Below are 27176 nucleotides of genomic sequence, written 5' to 3'. Positions count from 1 at the left end.
CTCCGCCTCCTACTTGTGCTTATCAATAATACAGGACATTAATGCAGCACTGGTAAGAATTATCAAGCTGAAATTAAAATGATCAATAATCTTTATACATGAATCATTTTACACAGTTCCACAGGACAAAAGCAGTAGAAAATTTAATTCAGTTTTACAACATAATTATACAATCATGACAAGCTCCATTATCAGTCTTCACATTATTAATCCAGCATTTAATATAAAAAGCACATTCACACAAATACATACTGTATGCACACATTCTAACTACAATCTCACATGATAGCATGGACAAAAACAATAGCATAATTATTTTTAAAACAATCTGTACATGGTTCCTTCCTCCAGTGAAAATTCATGATCCGGGACAGTGAAACCGATATTATCAACCGATTCACAGCGGGGAAACAAAAACATTTACAGTACAGTTCACAGGCTATTTAGACTTCCTTCGTTTGGCCTGGGTGGGGCTCGCACCAGTTTCTGTGAAAGAAAACATACAAGTTCATTAGGAAACAGGTAGCAATGCCATGTGTGTAGTGCAGAGAAAGATATTCCATTACCTTTTACAGCAGCACTGGTTCCAGGCCTGGCTGGTCTCTTCCTAATGCCACTGTCTGCTACCGGCTCCTCCTCCACCTCCTTCTCTGCCCGGGAGCTGCGCCTGCTCGGTCCCTTGGGCTTCTCAACTGCAGCTCTGGGAGGACCAGATAGAAAAACAACAAACGACAAGGAAGGAAGGACAACACAAGTATGTGTTACTAAAGATGCAGGGGTGTGAGTTAACTCTGCTCTACTCAGAGAAAGATAGAATACCACTCAGGACTCTGCTGTTTTTCCTCGTCTACCACAGATACTGTCCATCTTCATCCCGACAGCATCCGCTACGTCGACATGATCACTGCTCGTGTCTTTGCAGCGCAAACATGTTAAAATACATACCTTGGGACTAAGTTGATGGGCGTCTTTCTTTTCTTTGCCCATCTGTGATAGAAGTGGAAAAACAGCGGTAAACTATAAACTGTGCTGAACAAACATGGCTTCACTTCCCCACCATATTATGACAATCCCCAGGAAAAGAGATATGGCCATAAGGGTCAGTGGAGTGGTACACATTTCGTTGTGATAGGCTGTTCTTGGTATAAAATTCTGACATGCATTAGTATATTTATGTTGTTGCATGCTAATCATACATACCAAGTGCTGAGGCCACGTGGCTCATTGTTTTCACCATGTACCCCCTTGGCCAACCAAATGAACTCCCTGAGTTTCAGTAGAGTTAGAAATGTCTAAGCATTTCTCTTCCAAGAACACAGGTCTCAAGACTAGGCCAACTTTTCAGAAATCAATAGTAAGGGACAGCTTAAAAGACCCCAGCACATGAAGCATTACACAACTAATCAACAATACAGAACTTAAAATGACACAAATGTTATGATGAATCTTACCCCTGCTCAGAACCTGTTGCGACCTCTTCACCTAAACAAAACAAAACAGAAGTTATTTCTGTGCCACCGAGCTTGAGGTGACTTATGTGAAACTGATTTTACAAGATTTGTTTTCTTAAAAGGAAAGATGAACACACATACCTGTCTTCTCACTGGCAACAGGTTCCTGTGACTGTGGGGCTTCTTGCTGAGTAGGTGCTGGGGAAAAACGATCAAATACATCAACTGACACTTTTGAACACGTAAAAAAAATATTGGTCAGGAATATATGCCACTCACTGCTGAACTAAAACCACACACTAAGTGGCTGTGTAGGGCAGTAGGCTTGCAAAACTGTCTTTCCTCCACAACCACCACCACTTGGCAACAGTTTTTGCATATAAAAACAGTTTATTAAACATGAAAAACATAAAAGCTTAATACTTTGGGTTGATGTCATCTGAGGCTGCATTAACATGTTAATACGGCATGTATAACCCCAACCACAGCAGGGACACACAGTGTATATATGTAACACATTTCATGTGGGCTGAAAGACGTGCAGGCAATCAGCTTTACTATCGACATGGACCTTGGACATGTGCCCCATGTCTTTACTGAGTCTGCACACTGGGTGAGTAAGTTTTAAGGGAATTATTAATTCCTAGATTTATTCAAGCTGCTGTTGCTGTTTTAAACTGTTATATTTAAAAAGTGGCTGCGATTAACAGTTTTGAAGGAATTGTTTTTTATTCCTAGATTTCTTTGTTTTTCTGTTTTGACTGTAAAAATAGATAATATGTGTTATGGCAATCATTCTTTGCAAGGTTTTACCTGAGCCAGGCCATACAACAATGATAGCAATTGTATCACATCCACACAGGGTTAGTAGTATATACAACTGTTAAAAAAAACCCAAAAAAACCCCTTCTTTTTGAAAAAAAAAAAAAAAAAAAAAAAAAAGTTTTTTAACACACACTGGTATTGGATCGGTATATCTATCTATATATGTGTACATATAATCATCAGCTTGACCTGACCAAGGATCATGGCCAGAATATGGTCATTATCCTGTTTAGTTCAGACGTGTGTACAGAAACAATGATTGTTTTTGCTCACAGTTGTGTTTACCTGGGGTGGTCTGAGTGGTTTCAGCAGGTGCTGCAGCTGGCGGCAAGGGGGGCTCCATAGGTGGGGGGTCAGACTGACCTGGGGGAACTCCGCTGGGGTTCGCAACTGGAGAGGATGTCGTGGGAGGAACCTCCTGAACAGATCCAGGCCCAGCAACAATTGGAACAACGGACGGTACGGGACTTTGTACAGGAGTGACCGTAGAGAGCAAGCTAGCAGAAGAGACACCTGTGGGAGTTCCAGCTACAGTGACAATAGGAGCTTGAGTAGTTACAGCCTGGGCTGGGCTTGAGACTGAAGCTGGTGCAGGCACTGGAGCCTGGGTAACCATCTGCGCAGGAACAGCAACTTGGCCAGGCACTGGGATTGGAGAGGAGACTGCAGGCAGAGTGATGTTGTTTGAAGCAGCCGCAGCAGCAGTAGTAAGGGGAGCAAGTGCTTCCATCTGAATGGCAGGACTAGCCGGTGGATGAAAAATCTGTGTTGGCACAGCTCCAGTGGGCCCCTGTGCAGGCCTTTCTGCAGGACTCTGCTGGGAGTCAGCTGTTCCAGCAACAGCTGCAGCAGGCTGTGCAGCTTTACCTTTCACCTGGGCAGAGGGAGGTGGAGACATGGGGCTCTTCCGGATGGTGTTTACAGCCCCAGGACTAGAGCTGGGAGGAGGAGATGCCAGAGGTGGCTGAAAAGGAGACGATGCAGAAGGGCTTGGATGGGGTGATGGCTGCTGGAGTGGGGGACTAGTTTTCTGGGCAGAACCTGCCTCACCTAGATTTTCTGTTTTGAGACCCCCTGGGTTAATTTGCTGAGGGGCTGGGAGGGGACCGAGGGGTGCTGTTGAGGACACTGTAGTGGCTAGTTGGACCTGTCCAACAGCACTTCTGGCAGCCTGAGTGCTGGCCATGATTGCTCCTGAGGACTGGGTGGAGATTGGGGCAGGAGAAAGTTGGATATTTGTAGTGGATACTTGGATAGGCCCCATCATGGTGACTGACTGTGATACCACAGTGGTATTGGGAGTCACAGATGCACCGGGGACCTGGAAAATTGGGTTGATATATACAGGGGTGGTGGTGATAAACTGAGGAGGTCGAGGGACAGGGGCCTGCTGTCGGATGTCCTGAGGTCTAATGTTCTTGTTAGGGACAGCTACCACGGTGGAGACCATAGATGTGGGTGCTTGGGGAGTGGGGGCAGAGGTGATGGGGTTAGAGGTGACAAATACAGTGATCTGGTTGGGGGAAATGGTGCTAGAAGAGGCAGGGATCTGTATGACTGAATGAACACTGGTCACAGGTTTAGGACTGGGACTTGGTTTGTGAGCTGAACTGGCTTGATTTAGAGCTGTGCTGGGGTTGGAACTGGTACCAACAGTTGAGGCAGGACTGCTCTGAACTGAAGTGACTGGGATGGGGCTTACACTAGTGGTGGCATTAGTGTTGGTACTGAGGGTGGCGCAGAGGGTAGGTGTTGGGTTTACATTCGGACTGGGATTGACACCAAGACTGGAAATAGGGTTTTGGTTAAGGCTTGGGGTAGTATTGGTGTTCACCTTAGTGCTAGGGTGTTGGCTGGGAACTGAAGCATGCTGTAAATTAGGACTACTGGTAGGGAGATGGACAGCAGGTTTTGGTTTAGCTTCTGATTCATTTATAGTGGCAGTAGTACTGGCAGAAGCTGACACATCTGTACTCTGGGAATTACTGTGGAGTGGTCTCTCTGCATCCAAAGCAGACTTGGGGCTGTCCTTTCCCATAACATCCCTAACAGTATTACTCTGTACAGGCCGATGAGGCATGGCTGGCATACCCGTGTTATCCAGTAACTGATTGAGGGAGGTTGGAGCTGTCCTGAGTGTAGGAGAGACCTCAGAGTCCTGCATAGGAGCTGTGTTGACTGGCTGCCTATCAACTGTGCCAGCCTGCAGTTCCATGTCAGGTTTAGGCTGCTGAGGCATGGGGAAACGAGGACTTGCCATTCTGGGAGCAGATAACTCCCTCAAAGGCTGTGGTGGGGGTTGAGACTGAGACATCTGTCTCTGTTCTGCTGTCATCATTCCCTGACTTTCCCTGACTCCCTCAACAGGGTTACCTTGTATCCCGTGGAAGGGGCTCTGGGTCTGTTGCGCCTCCATGCCCCCACTAATTTGTGATGGCATAGATACTGGACTTGGGGGTACTGAGGTAGGGCTTAGCATCATGGTTTGCCCCTGAGGGTTGACCAACGGCTGCTGAGGGGGAGGGCAGTTGATGGCCATCTTTGTCCCTTTTTGTCTCCCTGGACTTGGAGTAGTTGACTTGCGGCTAGAAGCTGGACTTGACCTCCGACTGTTGCTAGGACTTGCCCTCTTTCCCTGCCCTCCAGGCTGCTTGTCCTGTTTAGCCCCTGGACCTCCTGTTCCAGTGCCTGCAGAGAACGGCTGTTGATTGTTGTTAGTGTTATTTCCACCTGCACTGCCATTGTTGTTGTTGCCTGGGAGAGTTAGGCTAGGAGGGGCCTGCCCAATGGCTTTCAGAGTTGTGGGGTTTAGACCTTGCTGGTCAAATCCCCTGTTTAAGTTAGGCTGCCTGGGAGGCAGAGGAATGTTGATTTTGGGAGGAAACAGCCCTGCAATAGAGGCATTTAGCCTCTCAGGTGAAAGGTTGATTTCTGAGGGCTCAGTACTGGGTGGACGATTAGTTGGGGTAAGGGGGTGGTGGTACGGCCTGGGGCTGGCTCTGTTCGGGGTTTTGGGCCTGGAGCTCTGTGAGGTTGTGGGGACATTGGGGAAATGAAGGCCAGGTATGGGGCCTCCTTGTTGAGGCTGAGTGGGTAACTGGGGCTGAGGACTGGCTCCAGTGTGCTGGGGCATTGGTGATGGACCTGGGCCCTGCTTCATCATGTGAGTGTTTGAGCCCTGATTGGCCATCATCTGTTGGGTCCCATTTCCAGGCTGTACCCCAATTTCTGGGCCACCAGGCCTCTCCTGCTTCAAGTGGGGCCCTGCAGAGGGCTCTTCTGATCCAGTGCCCTGGGGACCCTGCCCTACTTCAGGATGGGACATTCTTCGCGCAGCGCCTGCAAGCTAGAAAGAAGAACGACAAAAAACAGTGTAGTTTACTGCCATAAAATAGATCACAGTGTACTCATCAGTGAAATTCAAACTGTGAGATGTCAATGTGAACATTGAGTTTACATATGCCGCAGCACTTGGCCCTCACCTGCGGGTTTACCATAAGTGGCATCCCTCTGGCTTTGTCAGGTGACGGCGGTACATGTCCTTGAAGGCTGATCATCACAGGCATGTTGCCTTGCTGTGAAACAGGAAGCCTCTGCACCTCGGGTGGATTGCCCATGCCCCGAGGAGGGAGCTGCCCCCCTGGAGGGATGGACATGCGATTCTTTGCCTGCTCCTGCTGCATCTTCAGCATCATCATCATCTGCTGTTGTTGCTAAAATGCAAAATGTGGTACAACATTAATTATGCATAGGTAAACTGTTAACCAATGTGTTGATACCAAACCATGTCAATATGGTATGTGATAATGGTGATACCTGCTGTTGCAGATGTGGCTGTTGAACTTGCTGCTGTTGCTGCTGCTGCTGTTGCTGCTGCTGCTGCTGCTGCTGCTGCTGCTGCAGCTGATGAGGGTGCATTTGGGGCTGGCCTTGACCCGGAGTCTGCGGCCCTGTCATGCCCTGCTGCCCTTGAGCATTCTGGAGACCCTGCATCTGCATCTGTTGAATCTGCTGCTGTTGCATCTGCTGCTGTTGCTGCAACTGCTGTTGTTGTAATTGCTGCTGCTGCTGCTGTTGTAATTGCTGCTGCTGCATTTGTTGTTGCATTTGTTGCTGCTGCTGTATTTGTTGTTGCTGTATCTGCTGCTGTTGCATATGCTGCATTTGTTGTTGTTGTTGTTGTTGTTGCTGCTGCTGCTGCTGCTGCTGCTGTTGTTGCTGTTGTTGCTGCTGTTGTTGCTGCATGAACTGCATGGGTACCTGCTGCAGTACTCTCTGGTCTCCAGGTTGGCCAGGGAAGCCTAGGGGTAGAGTAGAGAAGCACACATAAACAGAACAGATATGTGTAAACATTTTGAAAATGACAGTATCCTGTAACATTTTTCATAACTAATTAATCACCAAGTAAATGCAGATACAAAACAATTGCCAAACTGATGAATTCTGTGTAATTTACCTGCAGGCCTGTTGGCAAAATCGGGGAGTTTGGGGCCAGCGTTGTCTAAGCCCAAACTTTGTTCACCCAGATTCGGCAGTTCAGAATCCTCCATGCCAGCAGCCGCATCAAGACCACTAAAAAGAAAAAGAATAAATAGATTAGGCGATACAATTTACAATAATAAAATTTACTTCCAACTATACACAATGGCAAAAACAGAACTGTAACAAACACAAATTATTACCCAAGTCCATCGACTTGTTGTTGTCCCTCTCCCTCTTTGGGCTTCTTCTTTCGAGGGGGTTTCTTCTTTTTGGGTTTGGCCTGATTGCCCCCACCAGCTCCTTGTTTTCCTCCTGGCCCAAACTGGCTGGCTGAGATATCACTCTGCAGCAGGTTGACTAGCAGTGGGCTAGTCAATGTTACATCCTTGCTGACGGGAAAGCCTCCAGCCTGTCCACAGGCTGCCCCCATTGGCATCTGACCTGGGAACTGTGTGTTAAAGTTCATGCCATGACCTGCAAAGTGGCCATTTCCCATCTGCATATGCTGAGGGCCCCCCATCATTCCTTGCTGCTGTTGTGCCTGCATATCAGGGACCATCTGTTGGACACCTAAGTCACCTGTCCCACTATTGGGATCTCCCAAAGGATGTGGATGTTGTTGAGCTGCCTGTTGTTGTTGTTGTTGTTGTTGTTGCTGCTGCTGCTGCTGTTGCTGCTGCTGCTGTTGTTGTTGTTGTTGTAACATGGCCTGCTGCTGCTGTTGTTTCTGCTGCTGTAACTGTTGTTGCTGTTGCAACTGTTGTTGGATAAGAGGATGACCAGCAGGGAGTCTCATCTGTTGCCCATGCATGCCCATAACTTGATTAGGATTGCCAGCAATAGGAACCTGTTGGGGCTGTTGCTGGTTCATTTGCTGGTGTTGCTGTTGCTGCTGCTGCTGCTGCTGCAGCTGCTGCTGTTGCAATTGGTGCTGTTGCTGCTGTTGTAACTGCTGTTGCTGCAGTTGAGCCATTTGCTGCTGCTGTTGTGGAGTCATCTGCTGTGGGCCAACCTGGCCCTGGAACTGAGCCATGTTACCAGGAACGTTTGGAGAAGGACCACGCATCATCTGGCCTGGCATGACCCCAGCTGGAATTTTGCCTGCAAAAGCCTGCTTGTTGCCTTGCATCTGGTTGGCAACCATTTGTTCCATCATGGAGTTTTGTTGTTGTTGTTGCTGCTGCTGCAGGAGCATGGCCTGGTGCCCTTGGCCTCCAACCATCTGACCCTGCCCATGCATCACCCCCTGGCCTTGCTGAGGCATCATCTGCTTGGGTGGGGTCATTCCTCCCCTCTGCCCTTGACTGAGGGGCCTTGAGAGGACAGTTTGACCTCCACCCTGGCCTTGAACCTTCTGGCTGGGGGAGGAAGACACGGGCTGGGCCTGATGCTGGAGGCCCATCATCTGGGTTTGGAGGCCAGGCTGTTGCTGCCCCATACTAGGCCCAGCAGTTGTACCAGGGGGCACACCTGCCATGTTACTTTGTACACCCATAATGTTGGGTTGGACATGGGGTTGACCCTGCATTGAGTTTGGTGTAGAGGCTGATGCCTGAGCACCTGATGTGAAATAGAGAGGGAACAAGACAATTACCGAAATGGGCTGCACAAAAGGTAATAAGCTATTATGCCTTCTGCTAACTGCATGATAAGCCACGGTGTGTCAAATTAGGCTGTCATCACATGAAAGCAGTTTATCAAATCTTAACGACAATTCTTTTTCTTAAGGTACTTGATCTCAAAAAGTTTGTGATAAAGTGGAAGCAGTACTTATCTAAAAAAATGCTAGATACAGGCTCTGTCCACATAAATACACAGGTATTTTATATTTATTTCTTTTCAATGCGTGTTGGCCTTTCAGACACACAAAAAACAGACATTTCAGAAATGTCCTTCCAGAGTCAAGATACCAGAAACTCAGTTTTCAGTGTCTATGTCTGGACACACACAAAGATTTTTGGAAAGGATGATGCATTCACTTCTAACAGGGCCTCATCAGTGTATGAAGCATAACTGGCAAATGTGAACTTGCGTAGTATGATATTGTGGAGTATTTCAGTTTGTTCATTGATGGAATAGATTTTAGAATGTCTATATTTAGAAAGATACAAACGGGCACTAGAACAATTGAAAACAAAGACTAAAACAGCTGCTGACAATGTCTTGATAAAATTAGCATTAATCAGGAGATAGACTGAGATTTTTTTCTGAAATGGTGCAACACTCGTCTGACTGGAGATTGTTTTTGTTTTAAAACCCTGTTTCCAAAGTACCTTTGCAGTGTGGACAAGGCCTAACCTGACATAAAGGTTCATGATGTCTGTTGCTTATATGGCTAGTAAACAGAGAACCCATTGCAATTAACTGCTTTTTATTAGCCCTACGATTTTAGTTTACTACCTGCAGGGTCAATCTTTTGTGCTGTTGACAGCTACTTTTATTTACTGCGCTCAAACTTAAGGCATGTGACATTTCATTTTGCCATTACTATATCATAACAAACACATACATTTATTCTAAACATGGACCTTTAATTGCAGTTTTGTGGTATATGTGCTATGACAAAAGAAGGTAATTTTTCAAATGTAAATTAACCTGCCTGCACAACTATGTGTTAACAAAACTCATCATTGCCGAAATTGTTTGTGATTGCATAGAGAGCAAATCTTCTTAAATGTTTTAAAAGACACACCCCCACACGATTGCAGTGTTGTAGACATTTTACCTGTGTGAGTCATCACTTGACTGCTCTGTAGCTGCTGACCGGGTCCTCCACCAGGGGTTCCTGGAGCACTGGCACTCACCTGACCTTGGACAAAGTTTTGGGTTGGAAAACCCATGGGACGCTTTGGCATGCCTGTGATCATTATTCATCGATTTAGTTATTTTGGATATCTGAGTACAAAATTTAAATTACTTCGATATAATCTTTTTTGATAACCAAAAAACTTTTGGATGTGCATTTCAGAAATGGTTACAAACAATAACCCACCTGGATGAACTTGGCCCCCAGGCTGTCCATGCTGGGGCATTCCCATGAATCCTTGTTGCATGTTACCCTGTTGGCCCAAGGCTGCTCTTCCTGGTGATCCAACGCCCTGGGGAAAACCCTGTGGAGTCGTAGGTCTCTGAGCCATCATGGGAGGAGTCCCTGGTGAACCCTGTTGAAAAGGAGATGAGGACGAACCAGGGGACTTGGCAGTGAGGTTGCCCTGCGGTCCAGATGTTGGTGGAATCGGTGGTGGGGGTCTTGGTTGGCCTGCAACACCACCTGGGCCACCTTGTGGGCCTTTAGGCTGAGGGGCTGCAAACTGACCCACTCCTGGTTGCTGTTGTTGCTGTAATTGCCCCTGTCCCATGGTATTGAATACCTGCCCAGCCTGCTGGCTGCCAAATGGGTAAGGCGGCGGAGGGTGGCTGGGAGTCTGAACTGTAGCGAGGGAAGGTGGGCGCTGAACCATTTGAGCTTGAGGTGGGGGCTTTCTCCAGGTAGGGCCTCCTTGGGCAGCTGGTGGCGGAAGCACCCCAGGGGGCAGCTGGTTCCAGCCAGGAGGCAGAGCCATCTGGCCTGATGGGTTGAATGGAGGTCTAGGTCCAAGCTGGGAGAGCTGTGCTTGCTGCTGGACCTGTTGCTGTTGGTGATGCTGTTGTTGTAGCTGCTGCAGTGCAGCAGGGTTGAGTGGTCTCCCTGTCTGCAAGGCCTGCATGTGATGGGGAGCCTGAGGAGGCATCGGGCCTGAGCCATGGGGACCAGTCTGTTGGTGCTGAAGTTGTTGTTGCTGCTGAACTGACATTCCTTGCATCATTGGATCCATCACATCTGTGGAAAAAAAACGTTTTTATCATTATTGCACCTTTCAAGCAGCAAGATATTCACAACTGTGACTATCATTTGACATACAAGAAATAAAGACCTGAACCTGTCTGTGAAGATGGTCTTGGAACACGAGGATGCATCTGTCCACTGCTGCCTGGTACCATAGCCTGGCCTGCCATGCCAGGTCCAGGGGGAACCATTGATGGATTAGCCATCCTTACTCCTCCTTGTATAAACAGGGAATTCACTAATATTTATCAAGTGACTAAACACTAAATAAGAAAATAACATTAGAAATCACTAACTAATGAAATTATATGACATAACTAAGAAAATTCAAGTCTTTATGGATGCATGAGTATTAGGAATAGATTTCAGAAAATAATACCTGGACCAGGCTGACCGGCAAAGCCAACATCCATTCTCATCTGGCCTGGTGCTCCAATTGGTCCATTCACTCTGACTTCTTGTCCTCTATTTGGTCCCACAGCCACATTGATGGCCCCTTCCCCTGAACATACAAATGAGGAACATCTATAACTAACATTCACTATGAGCTAGTTTGCATCCTTTATTTTGAAGTCATAAAGATGAAGAAAAAAAAAATGTGTTTTTTGCATCCTGTTTTAAAGTGACAAGCAGTTTGAAGGCCATGCTGTTACCTTCTATCTGAACTGAGAGAATCCCCAGGTCTCTGAGCTGCTGCTGGTTGTTCTGGGCCAACAGTCTAAGTCGCTCAGCAGCATCCCGGGGAATATTGAAGGTAACCCGCACACTGTTCCACGGCTCCACATGCTGTGGCTGTAGCCTCTCAGAGCCTGAAAGAGGGTAGGGACAATTAAGGGAAATGTGTTGAAATTACAGTGTATGCTAGACGGAAAAAAAATCTAGAGACTATTGGTTAGAGAAAGACAAGAAAAAGAAAGGGCTTGTTTCCAATGTATTTTCAGTGCTTGTAAAATAAGTGCAGCCATATTAGATGTGTTTTACAACCAAGAAAACAAAGTGGATGTACCTCAGATATTTTGACACTGATGAACAGATTAAGAGCTTTTTCAATGCGAAAGTGAAGACAAATCTCCAATTTATTTTCCTAACTGGGTACAAATATGGAACACAAAATAAGTAATGGAAGTATCACCTGATAGACTATGCCTACATATTCCTACTCTGACACTAAATTGTAATTTGTTGTCATTATCTACCCATCCCCCTGCCGATGAAAAGTCAGGTCAAGTTTTGTAGTCCACAAAACCTTTCTGGAGCTTTAGAGTAAAAGAGCGTTGCAGCATTCTCCTAAACAATAGAAATAGCTGTGGACATGTTTTTAAACGTAAAAAAAACATCAGCGATAAAATGGCTTCATAAAGCTTGTCTGGAGTAATTCAGGTGTGCAGAAGCCCTGAGATCCCAAATTGGTTTAAAAATATGTTATTTACACCTTCTTTAAGTGTGCGCATGAGCTTGGCTATGTGTTGAAGGTGTAAATAACATTTTTTCAAAACAATTTGGGATCTAGGAGCTTCCAGAGACTTGGATTACACTGGAGAAGCTTTATGGAGCCACTTTGTGTTTTTTTCCCTCCCAGTTGTTCCTTTAACGTTGTAAAACAAATCCCGATCTACTTCAGTTGTTTAGGAGAGTGCTATAAAAGCTGTTTTGCTTTGACGCTCCAGAAAAGTTTTGCGGACAACCAAACGGGACCCAACTTTCCATCGGCATGAGGGTGTGTAACTAATGACTGAATATTCATTATTGGGTGAACTTTCCTTTTATCAAATTCACAGATAAACAGCAGGAGCTGTACAGTGGCAATCAATGGACAACTGTACTGTTCAGATCCAATGTTTTTTGTCAGTATAACGAGTGTAGTCGAGCAAAATTAAACTAACCCATATCAAGCATGTTTGGTATCCCGCTGAGGACAGTGTTAAGTTTTTGTGTGAAATCCTCATCCTCCATATTCCCTTGAAATGCAACAAAAACTGTAAAATCTTCTCCATCCCCGCTGTTTTCTTCTGTGCCATCTTGCTTGTTGACATTGTCTTCTTCTGTTAGTGTGCTTCCATGGCAATCATCAGCATCCTCCCCTGCATCCTCCCCAACACCAGAGTCCCTGTCGGAGTCATTATCAGGTTCCAGGTGCTCTGTCCTCTGGGACAACTGAGGTGGGGTACGTCGATGTGCCATCCTCCCCTCTAACTAGGAGTGGCGTTAGAACCGTATTATACTGAAAGAGCACATGAGACAGATCACCAGACCATCCTAAAAACCATTAAAAGGTGCACTGTGTAGTTTTGGGGAATAAATCTCAATCAGAAGTGAAAGATCTATCATGGACTGATTTTTATGCTTAAACAAACTAAACAAACAAATATACAAGCTTACCTTAAAGGACAACACGATTTCATACTGTTTTACTTGTGGCGGACCCTGCCACCTTTCTAGCTTCAGACCTTATTTAGCTCTGAGGACAGCTTGTTTATTCAGTTATGGATCAAATAAATATTTTTAAAGTTTGTATTAATACCTCATTAATATTGTAAATATTACAATTCTGAGTTTGAATGTCTTCTACAAGACTACATAGTGCCCCTTTAATGTCACAGTTAAGAAGCTACAAAGATGATTAGAAGACCACTGTAGCAGTGAAAACTAATGTAAATAGATCATTAGATGCTGGACACAAAGATAGCTTGGAGTTATACGTTGTACGCTGCAAGCTCCAGGTAAGACAAGGTCAAACGAGGAGAAGTAGCCTGTCCTTCTTGTAAATCCACATCAAGCAACAACATGACGTTAACGCAGAAAAGTTAAATCTAGCGTTGACAACACACCTGTACGCTAGTGACATCACTTTAACCTGGGATGCTATGCTCAATAGTAGGCCTGTAAACAGATTATAAAGAGGGGCTGTGGGTGGTCGAGATGTTTTTATTGTAGTGCGATTTGCATTAAAGTCAAATAGCGTGACATTGTATGAAATCTCTTCCATAACCGGTGGCCAGCTTGGTTAACATGATCGGCTCCGCAGTAGCACGGGCCTTAGCGCAAACGTAAGCTAACGCGACGAGATCAAAGTCGGCAAGAATAACACAAATATCCTGTATCACTTGTTATTGTGCATTTTCATGCACATGTGAGCATTACCTACAAATAAAACTGATACGTTTATAGCAGAAACCGCGTTATGAGAGAGTATTAAATTCAAATCAAGGCGGTTCCTGCTGGCTTCTCCGAAAGCTCCAGTTAGCAAACGTTAGCTAAGTTAGCTGTGTAGCACTGCAGTTAATTCATCATGAATGCATTGAAACACAACGTATTAGCTTTCCAGTTCTTTAGTTTAACTTGCTACACGTCAGCAGCAGAGACTTACGCATGAGAAAAGCAAAATCCTTACCGCATATATTCATCAGAAAATAAGTTCAACCAGTCGACATCAACTAGCCAGATTAGCTAACAAAACATGAATCACAAGCAAGCAATACGATGCCAAGCTCGCAGAGCGAAAAACACTTCCGGTATAGCTTTGCAAAATAAAACGCCAATAGAGGAAGAAGAGGCAACGACGACTTGTTGTAAGTTTCTGAAATAAGTTAATTTAGTCACAGTTTTCTTTGGTCCTTGGAGCCGAGGATCCAACAAAAATACACGCTTGTGATTAATTTTTGCAACGCCTCTATATCAGGGTTGTCCAAAGGGGAGCCTATGAGCCATAAGGTTCAATTTGGCCTCCAGGTGTTTCTACAGAAAAAAAAATTAAGTTTGTTTTAAAAATGCATTTTTTTTTAAAAATATTGTGCAAGGTTAACATGCACTTTAAATATTAGGATTCCTAGTTATTTATTATTTTTCATAATCTCTGGTCAATCAGAGGTCATTCAATTCAGGGAATTTGGGATCCTAGTGCCATTTTGCATTTTAACAATACAAAAGGTGTTTGCTTTTACCAATTCATTTAATTTTCAGCCCTCCAAGGGCAAAGGTTTGGACATTGCTATTTTATATAAATTTATGCAGCAGAATCTTGACCAGTGTGCACATTCATCGGGTACTGCCGTTTATTAATAATAAAAACAGCTAAGAAATGTTGTGTGGAATTTGTAAACCACATCATCTGAGTTTTAAAGTTCAGTCATCCAAAAACCTAAAGCTCAGTGTCTGGAAAGAGAAAGCCTGTTCTAAAGTAGGTCAGACACACCGAATGCACAATCACTGTATGAAGGAACAAAGGGTCAAACATTATTCAGAGACGAGTGCAAACATTTTAATTCTTGGGTTTGGACGGTGCTGAATTTTATTCAAATCAGATACAAATGCACATGAAATCAAACATCGGGTTTTGTGCAAATGTGTACCTTAAGGCATGGTACTCTATAGTACAGGAAACAAGCATCAACAGTCATATTGCACTAGTGCCCAAAATGGGAGACAATAAGGTCAAGGAAACGTTTGATCAGTCAGCATTGGCCATTCTGAAATTAAATAGATGTTTAAAATGCAATGCTGTACAAAACTGGTTACAACCTAAAATCATTACACAAGTACACAGAAAGAAAAAATAACAGCCATTTCCGAAATGTGCTGATGTCCTGTGTTTCAACAATAATGTATACAGCCCAACAAATGTTCATATAAAAATAGACAGATTCCAGTTAAACCATGTCTAAAGAATTAGATCGTTCCCATTCTAAAAACGAGTATCCCTTCTGTTAAATAAAATAAATGCAGCCACAAGCTTTAAATAAAAACTAAATCATGCACCAATAAAATGTCTTAAATTAAATATCTAAATACACTTATTCTTACATTAGTGATATTTAACTCCTGTGAATCTGAAGCAATCCTCTTATTTAAGGAAGTCATTTGAGATGTGAAGGTCTTACCGTAGTTCTGTATGACGTACTTTGTGTGAATATGTTAGTCTTAACATGGTCCCAAGGAGCCATGGTTTGTTCACAACAGTTAAAACTCCAGCAGCTGTACCAAACAACATCTAATCACAGTTAAACACCACATAAAGAGCAGCAGAGTAAATAGTTCAGCCTCTGTGTTCAGTTAATAGACTAATTCAGGTGTGTAAATGTGAGGCTTAATGATAGGTTTAAATATCATTACCTTCACCATTCCATGTGATTTTATGTGTTATTTGAACAAATGGTGAAACGCAGTGGAAGGGTGGAAGAGCAGAAAGGTGGGTCAAATGCACTGAGGACCAGGCATGTGCAGTAAATAATGGTATTATCATATTTTGTCTGCACATTCTTGCACCAAATCATTTTGTTCATTAATTTCCATCAGAATTCCTGCTCCTATGCTCAGAGTGCTTTGTCCCACTCGGTCTCACACGCCAAAAACTAGCTGCTTGTCTTTTTGTTCAGGGTTTTCTTCCGTTAAGCAACCGCACTTTGACATAAACCTATATCAAGTGTTTAAGTTGATGAAAAGCCTCCTCACTCCCGTACTAGCCGTCACTACAGTGTTACTCTTACCCCTTCTTCATTATGTGCGAGTACAAGGGGAGGAGGGGTGCACTAGGGCATGTTGGACATAGTGAGGGCGGAGGCATCAGCGCTACGGGGATCCTTCACCCCGATGATGAGGTCATTGGTTCTCCGGGTGCCCTCCACCAATGAGAGAACCTCTATCCTCTCCACCTTGTGCCCTTTGGCCTGCAGCAGCTCCACGTCTTCCTCTAGAAACTCAGCTGTAGGAGAGAAAGAGACGATATAAGGTAAGCGGGAAGAACGTACAACATAAAGTAAAAGTAAAACAGAGAAGGTCGTGTTTACACCTGGTGTTCAAATGTTATATATATATATATATATATATATATATATATATATATATATATATATGTGGTAATGGAACCTATTACTCAGCGTGGGTTCACATGGCTGGTGTAGCAATCGGGGTGTGTTCAGATTCTATGTCTATGAGGATTTTCAGTCTTGCAGGTCAAAGTATATCATGTTTAAAACCAAGCACGCAGCAGTAGGCATTGACTAATTAAATACACTACATTTAGACCTCAGCTAGATCCAAAACATCATGATGTCTGCTCTGTAATGGATCACTATTAATCAATTTAAAATGATCTTCAAGGATGTTGATGAAGGTTCTCAGTCATCAAGTATGTTACCTAATTTAATTATAAAAATATCCTGAGGCGTGCTTTGTGTAATGTTCTATATATATATTGTTGTCCGTGCTTTTAAGTGTTTTTTTATGTGCTTTTGTACAATATTTCTGTTTTGTTTTAATGTATCTTATGTATCTATTGTAACAGGATGGCTAAACTGGTACATTTACAGAAATGTTATCAATGAGCAATGTCCCTGTAACTACAAACTGTATAAAAAAATAAACAAATCAAAAAAACTATGGTAATATGGATTCATTCAATCTAATTCCTCCAATATTGGGTTCACAGCATTTACATATGATTTTTACAACTAAAATTGTAGAAGATTATTGTTTTCTCAACACATGAAGTCAGGAAGGCATTTTGCTATGTCATGGTAAACCTTACCCACGTCATGTTTGTTTTTAATAACAATAGTGGCACTTGCCGTTTTCCCAGCTTTTTATCTACCTTGTATAGTGCACACAAAAATTAGCTCTGAGGACAATGTAAATACTGGCACAAAGGCACTATGATTATTCTTTATCTAGATGGCATATCCTGACACATACTGCATATTAACAGCAGGAAATTACAACCGTAATTTGAAAAGAAGTCAGAAAGCCAATCTGCTGTAGCCACTAGTAAGAGCACGCTAGGATTCAATATGAAGTTTACTTATCTTTTTCACTAACGAGGAAACATACCTAAGGAACTTGGTATCAAAGACAAATATTTACTCAGAATTCTCATGGTAACAAGCAAGAGGGCCTTACAAGATGTTGGCTTCTTAAAGAGCCTCCTACCCTGAAACAATGAGTAGATATTGTAAACAACATGTACAATATGGAGCGTATGACATTGTGTAGACGGTTGCCTTTAAACAAATATCAGCATATAAAGAACAACAAATTACTTTGTCAGTATATTGCATGATTTTGAATATGTCTCTTGCACGTGTTGCCTTGTATGTCCGTGGGTGCATGTGTGAAACTGCACCCTGTACTGCTCCCACATTTCTTGCATGTAAACAAGAGAACTTGTGAGACATCATAACCTAAATTTGAATTGATATTTTATGTCATGACAAATGCTGCGATGCCTGGTCCGCCTGTCCCTCAGCGGAGTAAACTGTTCTACCTGTCCCCGTTCCTAAGAAGCCTTATCCGCACTGTTTCCTCTGGTAACGTCTTGTCATGGTGGCCCATGGGTGAAAAGAAAAATATTAATCTGGACCTACATTCCTGTGTTCAATCATTTACATAATGTGATCAGACATTCAACTAAAACGTATTGGGTGCACCTAAACTATGTGCTGGTGCGCCTGAATGAAAAAGTTAGGTACACCAGTGCAACCAATGTAAGAAGTTAGTTGGGAGCTCTAGAGTTACAGTTTTTGAAGGGACTCTGTTGTATTTGGACCAAGCACACAACTGATGGATCAGTAGGAAAAACTCACAGTCCACCAGGAGGAGATCAGGCTGCAGCTGTGGGTGGAGTCTTCCATATGCTAAGCTGTCACTCATATTTTTACGCGATGACAAAACATTCATCAGCACCTGTACAGGATCAGAAAACACTATAAGACATATAGAACAATAACATACATACAGGGATTGTTATAAATAACATGGGCAGAGTTCTATCTATCTGTGTAAGTTCTGCGTAAGCAATACAGAAAAAAACAGAAATGCAAAGATATATTTGAACACAAATAAATGTTTAACAATCAGTCATGAAATTATGTAAATATTCCACTAATTAAATAACCTGTGTGATGCCGCTGAGAGCTTTCTCTCCATTGGAAGATCCAACGGCTACGTATGTGCCACATAACCCCACGGCAGGTCTCACTGCTGTGGGCATCAAGAAGGACATGGGCCTCTTCCCAGGCTGGAGGGTGTTATGCTACAGCAAAAGCAAACAAAGACCATGAGGACTAAGAGCAGTTACGAGCACATTTTCAATAAGAAATCAATCAATACCACAATCACTTAAACAAAGACAAAATGCACAATTACTGGGTTAGGTGATGAGCTCTCAGTTTTATTAGGCCAGGAGAAGTCCAGGATCTGGCTATTCAAGAGGATTCCTGAAGGAGTGACGATCCCGCTGCCGAATGGTTTGTTCAGAGAGCTACAACAGCGGAAAAAGAAAACTGATATTAGTTTTCCAGTGACACCAATCCGCTCTTAACTGTGTAAACAATGTGCAATAGCAGTTAAATTAAAGCAGGATGTACCTCATGACTGAAACAATGTAGTCATCTGGGCCCATGACCATGACCTGGGCAGCTGCTGAACCCTTCTCCAGGGTAAATGATGGAGTGTAGTGGCTGACAGGGAAGGCCTGAGAGTCGCTGATCATCTGGCGGAGCACGGAAGCCTGTGATTTACTTTAAGAGGGTAACAACAAGGGTTCAATGAAAATGCCTTACTGAAATAGGATGGATATATACATTGAATATTTAAGGACATAGGGATCTCTACTTCAGCATCTTGGCAACAGTCTCTGCAACAGAAGTGTCATACATGGGGTCTCCAAGCCAACTAGCCTGGGCAAGAGCTATCTTCACAGCCTGGGGAGAGTGATGCAAAATGAAGACTTGCGTAAAAATCACATCAATTACTGCACATTTAATACTGCTTATGCTGTATAGTGGTGAAGCATTTTGTACACTACCTCTGCAATCCAGTGGTAGGTGCTGTTCCTCGGCACCTGGCTGGTAATGTTGTAGCCTTCCAAGATGTTTAGCGCAGTGAGCAAGGCAACACCTGCATGTGGGGCCGGGGCCGCCATCACATGGTGTCCTTCAGAAAGACCAACAAATCACATGATTGAAACTTTAAGGACTTCTGTGAAAATGGAATCATTTCAGTGGAAAAATAAAATATAAGGAAGACAAACTGAAAATCTATGCGATGCAAAAGGAAAATTGCAATAGTTGAGCACATAACGTCAAGTAATTGTAAAAAATAAAACATTTGCACACATATGTGTACAGAAAAGGGTCAAATTATAAATATCTATAAGAAAAAAAGACATGAAAGATTAAACAAAAACTACTTCAATATTTGTAAAATACAGCAGATGAGATAAATTACAACAATGTCAGATGTGCAGGTGTACACTGTTCACACAGTCTCGCCCTGTTGCTGTAGGCATTTCTATGGTTGTTAAGTGTATATTTAAAGGGACATACTGGATTTACAAGAACAGTGGAAGAAAGTAGAGAATATAATTATCCGAGGAGCTTGTGGGGGATTGCTGGCGGCTGAAAAGCTGACACTAACAGTACTGCTTAATGAACATCTGGGAGCTACTGTAAACTTCATTACTGCCTTGACTTTGTACAGTGGAGCAGCTTTGGGATTATAAAGATTTAGAATGGTAGGAGCAGGATAAAGGGAAAGAATTAATATTGTGTGAGAGGGAACTCTAGTGAACATGTTTCTGTAAAAAATTACATTTGTGGTGTCAAAAAATGTCGGTAACGGGGCTTACAGAGAGTTAGACTGCACAGAGAGTAAGGAAAGCCTCTTATTCTGCTTTCCTCCTGAAAATTCCATGTGAAGTAAATGGTTTCCCTCCATCTATGATCCAGGTCAGGCGAATTTTATGCTGTTGTTTGTCTTCTTCCTCTCACAGCACTGATGTAAACACAACAGATACTTACCTTGATAGGTGATCTCTGCTGGTTGCTGTAAGACTGTGCTGTAGTTCCCAAAGTCATCCTCTGTGAGCACTCCGCCTCTTGCTTGCACCTATTAAAAATGCATAATGACTTTAAATTTTAAGTTGAATAGTCTGACTGCAGTGCTGGGAAATTTAAACATGGTTGACTCTCAGTGGATACTTCAGTCAAATAATGCCCAGTGAATTTAAGTGACAACTTCAGTTGGTTTGACCTCTGGTGCTTGTAGTTTGATAATTGTTTAGCTGTGTGTGTCTTTACAATTGAGTTACTCTCCAGTCAAATAAAAGAACAAGGGTCCCTCATGTTAAAAGATGGAGGCTGATATTGACAATATTTCTCTGAATATTGAGAATGCAAATGTCAAAAAGCCTGACTGCATCCCATGCTGATCTCATATGTAAATGAATTGATTTGGGGGAATCACAGTGTTCAAGTTTCATGTAAAAAAAAAAAAAAGAGTAACATTTCAAAGGAACAGCCCAGCAGACCTTTGTGACTTCAATATGAGATTACAGCTATACCTTGTCAAAGGGCAGTTAATCAAACTGTACAGTAATTTTTGAAAATGAGTTGTTGTCAGAAGGTGCTCTGCAACGTGTTTGCATTTCCGCCCTTTTTAAACAGTTGATTACTATATTGTTGATATTACATATGTGTTGTCGTGTCAAAGTGAGTAAATGTATTTTCTCACAGGAGACACAACAACATACACCCATAGGCCACTGCCAAGTGTACAATCTATTGGAATTAAATTTACAAAACTTCAAAGTTATAATAACATACTTTAATATATAATGTAAATGTATGATATATATAATAACACCTTTTGCTGGCACAGTCAGAATCCTATTATATATTTATTATTAAGGGTATAGTGAAAGGCGGTATTGTACCGGACTAGATTATATTTAGCTTTATCTCCTTTCTAGTTTTCATATTTACATACATGAGGGATCAGAATATTATTAACACCTCTCAATATAACACAGTTCAGTACAGCAACACCACTAACTATGAAGTTAGCCTTTAAGCTGAAACATTTTTTATTAACAACTCTATGACACTGCAAAAAAATGACAGCTATATGCATGAAAGTAGACTTGATTGCAGAGCAGTTTTATTGAACTGCATTAGCCTTACCAGGTATACCAAATAAAGTGGCCACTGATTTTATAATTTATGATATTGTAACATATACTCATGTTATACAATATAATAAATAAATAAATGTGTAGTATATATTTTGAACATCTGAAATAATTTAATCACCCCTTAAAATATAATTTTTGTGACATTATTGTGAATAATAAATACCATCTTGAAATCTTTCCCTTTTCCCTTTTCTGAGACAACCATGAGTCATAATTAACTAACATAATTATTTTATGACAATTTGACAGCACTGAAATATTACCTCACCCCAGCCTAAATGTAAAAAGCCATGTTAAAGTACAAGACGAACTCCCTGTGGAGATCATGCAAAATTCATGACTGCTTTTATATAATCATAGTCGGAGACAGAATAAAAAAAACTTTCTTACCGCTGCTGCCATTTCCTGCGTCAGATTTCTGCTGTAGAACTCGGATATCCCATTAACTGCAATAGCATCCAAGATGGCTGCCATATCGAGACGCCTGGTGAGCAGCCCAGAGAGGGGAGCCTGGCCGTTGGGGAGGAACAAATCCCGAAATGCACCCGACATGTTTTGGTCCTTTACTTTAGCCAGAGCTTCAGCTAGTGAGAGAAAGGAAAGGCAAATGAGACCATACCTCATCTATATATGGCTTCACCTTGTGTTGTTCAGGAACAACACTGAGGCCGGGAGATAACGCTGGTGCTGTGTTATTGGTGAATATATTACACTATGCTTACCTAGGTCATGAGTAACATTAAATCCATTTCTGGCCACATCTGCTGCCATGGTAACCACATCCTTCCACGGCATTCTGGGGAATTCAACGGCCATTAAAAATTGGCTTAGTTAACAATCCTTTAAACGATCAGATGAACACTGAACTCCTTGAGAGGTTACAAAATGATATCAGCAATCTTCGAGCATGGCTAAAGCAAGTTAGTACATTCTGTAACAGCATCCTCCAAGCAGCTGAGGGATCGGGATCGTGGTAATTACACAGCATCGGAGTAATTGCAGCCTAATACACAACGTCTTTTCTTTAAAACACAGCTGGTGACGCTTTCACTGAGATAGTACTCATTTAGCTCTGAACACTGAGACAAGGCACAGGTTTTGTCAGAGCTGATGTAAATGTAAGCTTTTGCTAAGCTTATCTTAAAATACTAATATAGTATATTCTGCTTCATTTGTAAGCGACATTTGAAAGACAGGACTGTCACAAAAGGAAATAAACATCATGTCCAGAAACCAGGACTACAACTATTCATGACACATCATGGGGAGAGACTGAACAATTAAAAATAGTATTACATAATAGTTATCGTACCTGCCATAGAGCTGGTGGGCCTGATACATCCCACTGAGCATGCCTGGTACTCCCACCAGCAGGCCGGGCTGAAATGCAACAGCAAGAACAGGTTAAGTAAGTAACAAAAACAATGTCATCCTTAACATCTCAGAATTACAAAAAGGACACAATAAAATAAACCCCTTACATTTTGATCAAGATTTGTACGCAGCATCTCCTCATTGATGGCAGACGGTGCTGTCTCTCTGAAGTCGATGACCCTCGTCTCATTTTTACGGATGTCGTGCACCAACATAACTCCACCACTAAAAGAAAATCCAATAAGAGCACAAGGTTTTGCTTTGTCCAAGAACCTCATTGTTAGTCCTATTTATAAGAGTTTCTGTTACCTACCCTCCAATACCAGAAGTGTGAGGGTGAACAATTCCCAAACAGAGGGCAGCAGTGATGGCAGCATCAACACTGGACCCCTGTTTCCCCAGAATGTCAAAGCCAAGAGATGTACACTGGGCCACATCCGTCACCACTGCTCCTTGGTTAAAGACCTTGCAAGAAACAGGTGGAAAATAAAGCAGGAGGGAGGAGACTGTTGAAATGCTTGTGTGGGATGGCATGAGAGGAGCATGCAGAGTTACTCATAATCTGATAATCACTTGCAAATATTTCACAAGCGCAACACTTTTGAAATGTGGTTACAAATGAACAACATACACGCCTACCTGTGGGTCTCCAAAGTAGATTTGCATGATGAGAGCTACAGTGACTCCTGTAGCGAAAGTGAGACAGGCTGTGATGATGACTGTCAATCCATCTCGCTGGCAGGCACACTCTTCTGTGAAGGGGTCTCTGCTGGTCTCCCGCAGGGAAGCGATATCCTGGCTAGCCAGGTCAGAAGCGGAGGAGGGAAGACGCTGGAGGCGAGCCGACTTCAGAAACAGATCTGGGTCTGACACAAACAGCACAAATCAAAAGGTTTAGACTGAACCAGAAAGAGCAGAAAATTACAAATGTTGCTACTGTTTTCTCACACCAAACTCTATTCAAAAATGTGTCAATACCATGGCGAACAAATACCAATTTCTGAATTCTGCACGTGTGCAATCCACAAAGTTGCACAGAAAATTAATCAGCAACTGTGATATTCGATCAATCATTTTAGTCTTTTTTTTTCCATGTTAAGAATAACAAACATTTTAGGTTCCAGCATTTCAAATCTGAGGACTTATATGAACATCTTTGGGTTTTGGAGTGTATGTTAGATATTACAAGTAGGGGTCAACCCACATCACTACTTCAGGGTTGATAACGATATCGATTATTAGAAATCAAGGAGAGTTAAAACCGATATTTGGGACCAATATTCATTTGCTATACAAATGAAACTCTTTGTGTCAAAATGTAAAACAACCAGTGATGGAAGAAACCTAAGCACTATTTACTCAAGTACTGTTCTTAGGTACAATTTTCAGGTACTTTATTCTTCCTCTCGACCACATTTATTTGAAAAATGTAGTTTCTAGTTACTTTGCAGATTCAGACTAATCAGTATTTATAGGCTATTGAATGGGACATGTTCCCAATCAGATTTTATCGTGGGCGGGACATTGTGTGAGAGGATGTTGCATCAGAGTCAAAGCAGCACAATTTTAAATTAGATTATTTTATCGCCAATCTGACAGAAAAAACTGTCTCTGTTACAAATAATTGGAAAATGCTGAATATCGGCCCGGATAATCAGCCAGGGCCGATGATTGGTCTAACCCTAATAAACAGACATTTCAGCATATCATGTTGGGCTCTGGAAAACTGTGATGGACATTTTTCACCATTGCTTGACTTTTCATAGACTGAACAATTAAACAATAAAATAGGATGCTCCAGTGACACTCAAACCTTTAGACATGATATGCAACAATGAGCAATGCAATCAAATCTTGCTGCTCCATGAATCTACATCTGGAAACCTTAACACACTCAATAATAGCATTTGTGGAGGCCTATGTTTTTGCATCTGATCTGTCTAACACACCTGTATCTTGCTCACTCAGGACGTTGTCATCATCTTTTCTTGATTTTAGGGTGTTTTCCCCAGACAGCATGTCGTCCTCTGGCAGCCTGGGGAAGCTGGTGATGCTCATGTAGTCCACCGGAGAGTAGGCACTCCCTAAGGTGGTCTCCGGATTGGCATCTTTATCAGCCACACATCCACTTGGGTACCCTGCTACGATGTCAGGAGCTGGGCTGTGCATGGTGACTGATGATCCAGCAGTTACACACTTATCTTTACCTTAAGGGCGCGGGTGATTTATTCCAGGGGATCCATATTTCCAGTCACATCAGAAAATCAAGTCACCCAGATGAAAAATCACCTTAATATACTTTTATGGACCACTAGTGTTGCTGTGAAGAATTACATCAATTTGATGGGATCTTTAATGTCCCATTATATATCAACTCTCCTGCAGGGATTTGTAGTTTTCTTGTGTGATGTAAGCACCCTTACTACAACATCACTGCAGTTTCTTAGAGGATATTTCTGATAGGCCAAGACACGGGTGTGCAGCTCCGATGATGATGATGCATTTTTCCAGTCGTGCAGCCTGTCACCTGCAGAAGACAACAAACCATGTAGATCAACTTGTTTTAGAAAAGGAATGTCCTTTAGAGAAGCATACGCCTCTGCATCCTTGTATTGACGCTTCGGGCTCATTACACTAAGCAAACACGGTCTACCACAAATACTGACCTGCGACAATATGTCTGCCTGCGTCTGTTTAAGATGCTGAAAGGAGGTCGTCTGAATTGTTATCCCTGTACTGTGTCCAACAGCATCACTATAATAAAAACAACGTCCACACACAGAGAGCCGAGCCCTGACGTGCTAGCTAGTTATCCTGCGTGTGCTGTTTGTTAACAAGCTAGCTAACGCATCTATCTGTTAGCGTTAATTCTGGACAAACGTGCGGCTACAAAGAGCTTAAAGCGAGGGGTAACGTCACTCACCGTTGTCGTCAACTTAAATAGTCAAATAAAAAATCCTCCCTCGACGGTGTTATTGATGATTTTGAACAGGACAGGTGAGCTGAAGGGGACGTCGCTCCCCGTCTCCAAGACTACAAGAGCTCCTGAATCACGACGCCTGACAGCGGCGAAGTTAGCTTCGTGTTACCGCTCAGGACAACCGAGAAGACTTGCCACGAGAAAACGAGCTAGCTGGACTTTCAGGCTCATATTTCTCACTACGTCTCTGGCTAAGAGGTGACGACCGAGCTGAAATCGTTTGAATCCATCTGTGTACATAAAGGAAATATTTGATGTGCGATGTCGCCTAGGCACCGACATCAGACTTACTTCACAGTAGATGGATGAGTGCCCCTCTACAGCACAGGTGCCTCAAGCGTGTTTGTGCCCCCGAGGACACAGGTCCACCCGGTCTGTCTGTCTCTCAAGTATCTGTGAGGCGGTTCGACAGGTTATAGCAGGTTAGGAGAATACCTGCTCCAATTACAAATCTCCTGTCCCTCCCATCGAGCCTCATTCTCCTCTTGTTCCTCCGCCTTCTAAATAGGTCAACAGGTAAATTGTTTTACTTGCTTCAGTCCACACAGACAGACCACATTACCACTAATCTAATCACTGCTGACCCTACATACAGTATCCTTCATGTTGTCTCATAGTTTGATGACATTTAAAATTCCAAGCCCGGAGCAAAGCACCCCGCCCATATTGATCTCAAACAATAGGCTATGTTTACACTTTAGTACAACACCCATCTGTTCACCTCTTGCCTTTTTTGCATACAGTAAACTTCTGCCTGCATGCATGCAGCTAATCTGCAAGATAGACTGTGGTGGAATGATGTGACAGAGGACTTTCACTCATTGTATGTTACTTTATATTTATTCTATTCTATGTGTATGAAAATAAGGTATAATCATCATATTGTGTATTATTCATTGTATTTTATAAGCATAGTCACATATTTTATTACATATTTGCAATGTATATTATATATAAAGATAACTGGTCAATATGATTAAGATAGATATGATTGATAGAAATATGTAAATAATAGTATATCAGTAATGAATTTATATTTTGTATGACAAAGATAAAAGGTAATCAATATTATATTTAGACAAGTTTAGTAACATTAATGAGAGTATAGGTTTAGACCACTAAGTAAGCTGGTTAATTACCATTCAATGATTTATGGAGAAGTGGTGTGATTAAAGAAGTTTATACTCCTTCTCACTCCTTTTCAACTATGTAAACAAAGTCATCAAGTCATCACTGCTGCCCTCAGTTTGTCATTATCTACTCACCCTCATGCTG

At 42.6% G+C, this 27176-nt stretch overlaps 2 protein-coding genes across 6 annotated transcripts; both read right to left on the bottom strand.

Annotated features, from left to right (window-relative positions):
* Positions 1-126: 126 nt before the first annotated feature.
* On the bottom strand, positions 127-14164 carry ncoa6 (nuclear receptor coactivator 6). Of its 3 annotated transcripts, none has more exons than XM_084367511.1 (17): positions 13976-14163; positions 12468-12805; positions 11238-11393; positions 10964-11086; positions 10673-10801; positions 9751-10578; positions 9484-9615; positions 6959-8318; positions 6733-6848; positions 6093-6577; positions 5759-5989; positions 2562-5622; positions 1593-1649; positions 1452-1482; positions 946-987; positions 567-700; positions 127-486 (listed from the first exon to the last, which is right to left on the bottom strand). In XM_084367511.1, exons 2-17 carry the CDS (start codon positions 12763-12765, stop codon positions 440-442), a joined length of 7230 nt encoding a protein of 2409 aa, XP_084223637.1. In that variant the 5' UTR covers positions 12766-12805; positions 13976-14163; the 3' UTR covers positions 127-439. The 3 variants fall into 3 exon arrangements, with proteins under 3 accessions (XP_084223637.1, XP_084223638.1, XP_084223639.1); XM_084367512.1 differs by having other exon boundaries at positions 10679-10801; positions 13976-14162; XM_084367513.1 differs by lacking the exon at positions 946-987 and having other exon boundaries at positions 13976-14164.
* Positions 14165-14827: 663 nt separating this feature from the next.
* Positions 14828-26424, bottom strand: ggt7 (gamma-glutamyltransferase 7). 3 transcript variants are annotated; one of them, XM_084366722.1, is made up of 16 exons: positions 26193-26424; positions 24871-25448; positions 23561-23787; positions 23235-23386; positions 23029-23146; positions 22860-22927; positions 22270-22343; positions 21938-22131; positions 20376-20463; positions 19382-19509; positions 19189-19277; positions 18942-19094; positions 18721-18835; positions 18470-18607; positions 18159-18258; positions 14828-16282 (listed from the first exon to the last, which is right to left on the bottom strand). In XM_084366722.1, the coding sequence occupies exons 2-16, from the start codon at positions 25088-25090 to the stop codon at positions 16110-16112; spliced, it is 2037 nt and encodes a 678-aa protein (XP_084222848.1). In that variant the 5' UTR covers positions 25091-25448; positions 26193-26424; the 3' UTR covers positions 14828-16109. The 3 variants fall into 3 exon arrangements, with proteins under 3 accessions (XP_084222848.1, XP_084222847.1, XP_084222849.1); XM_084366721.1 differs by lacking the exon at positions 26193-26424 and adding an exon at positions 25845-26168; XM_084366723.1 differs by lacking the exon at positions 26193-26424 and adding an exon at positions 25588-25811.
* Positions 26425-27176: the final 752 nt, after the last annotated feature.

Source organism: Pagrus pagrus (genome assembly GCF_965226575.1).
Source record: "Pagrus pagrus genome assembly, chromosome: 11".
In the NCBI taxonomy this organism is placed as follows: Eukaryota; Metazoa; Chordata; class Actinopteri; order Spariformes; family Sparidae; genus Pagrus; species Pagrus pagrus.
Note: the sequence above shows the minus strand (reverse complement) of the source record. Positions and strands in the feature narration are given on the sequence as shown.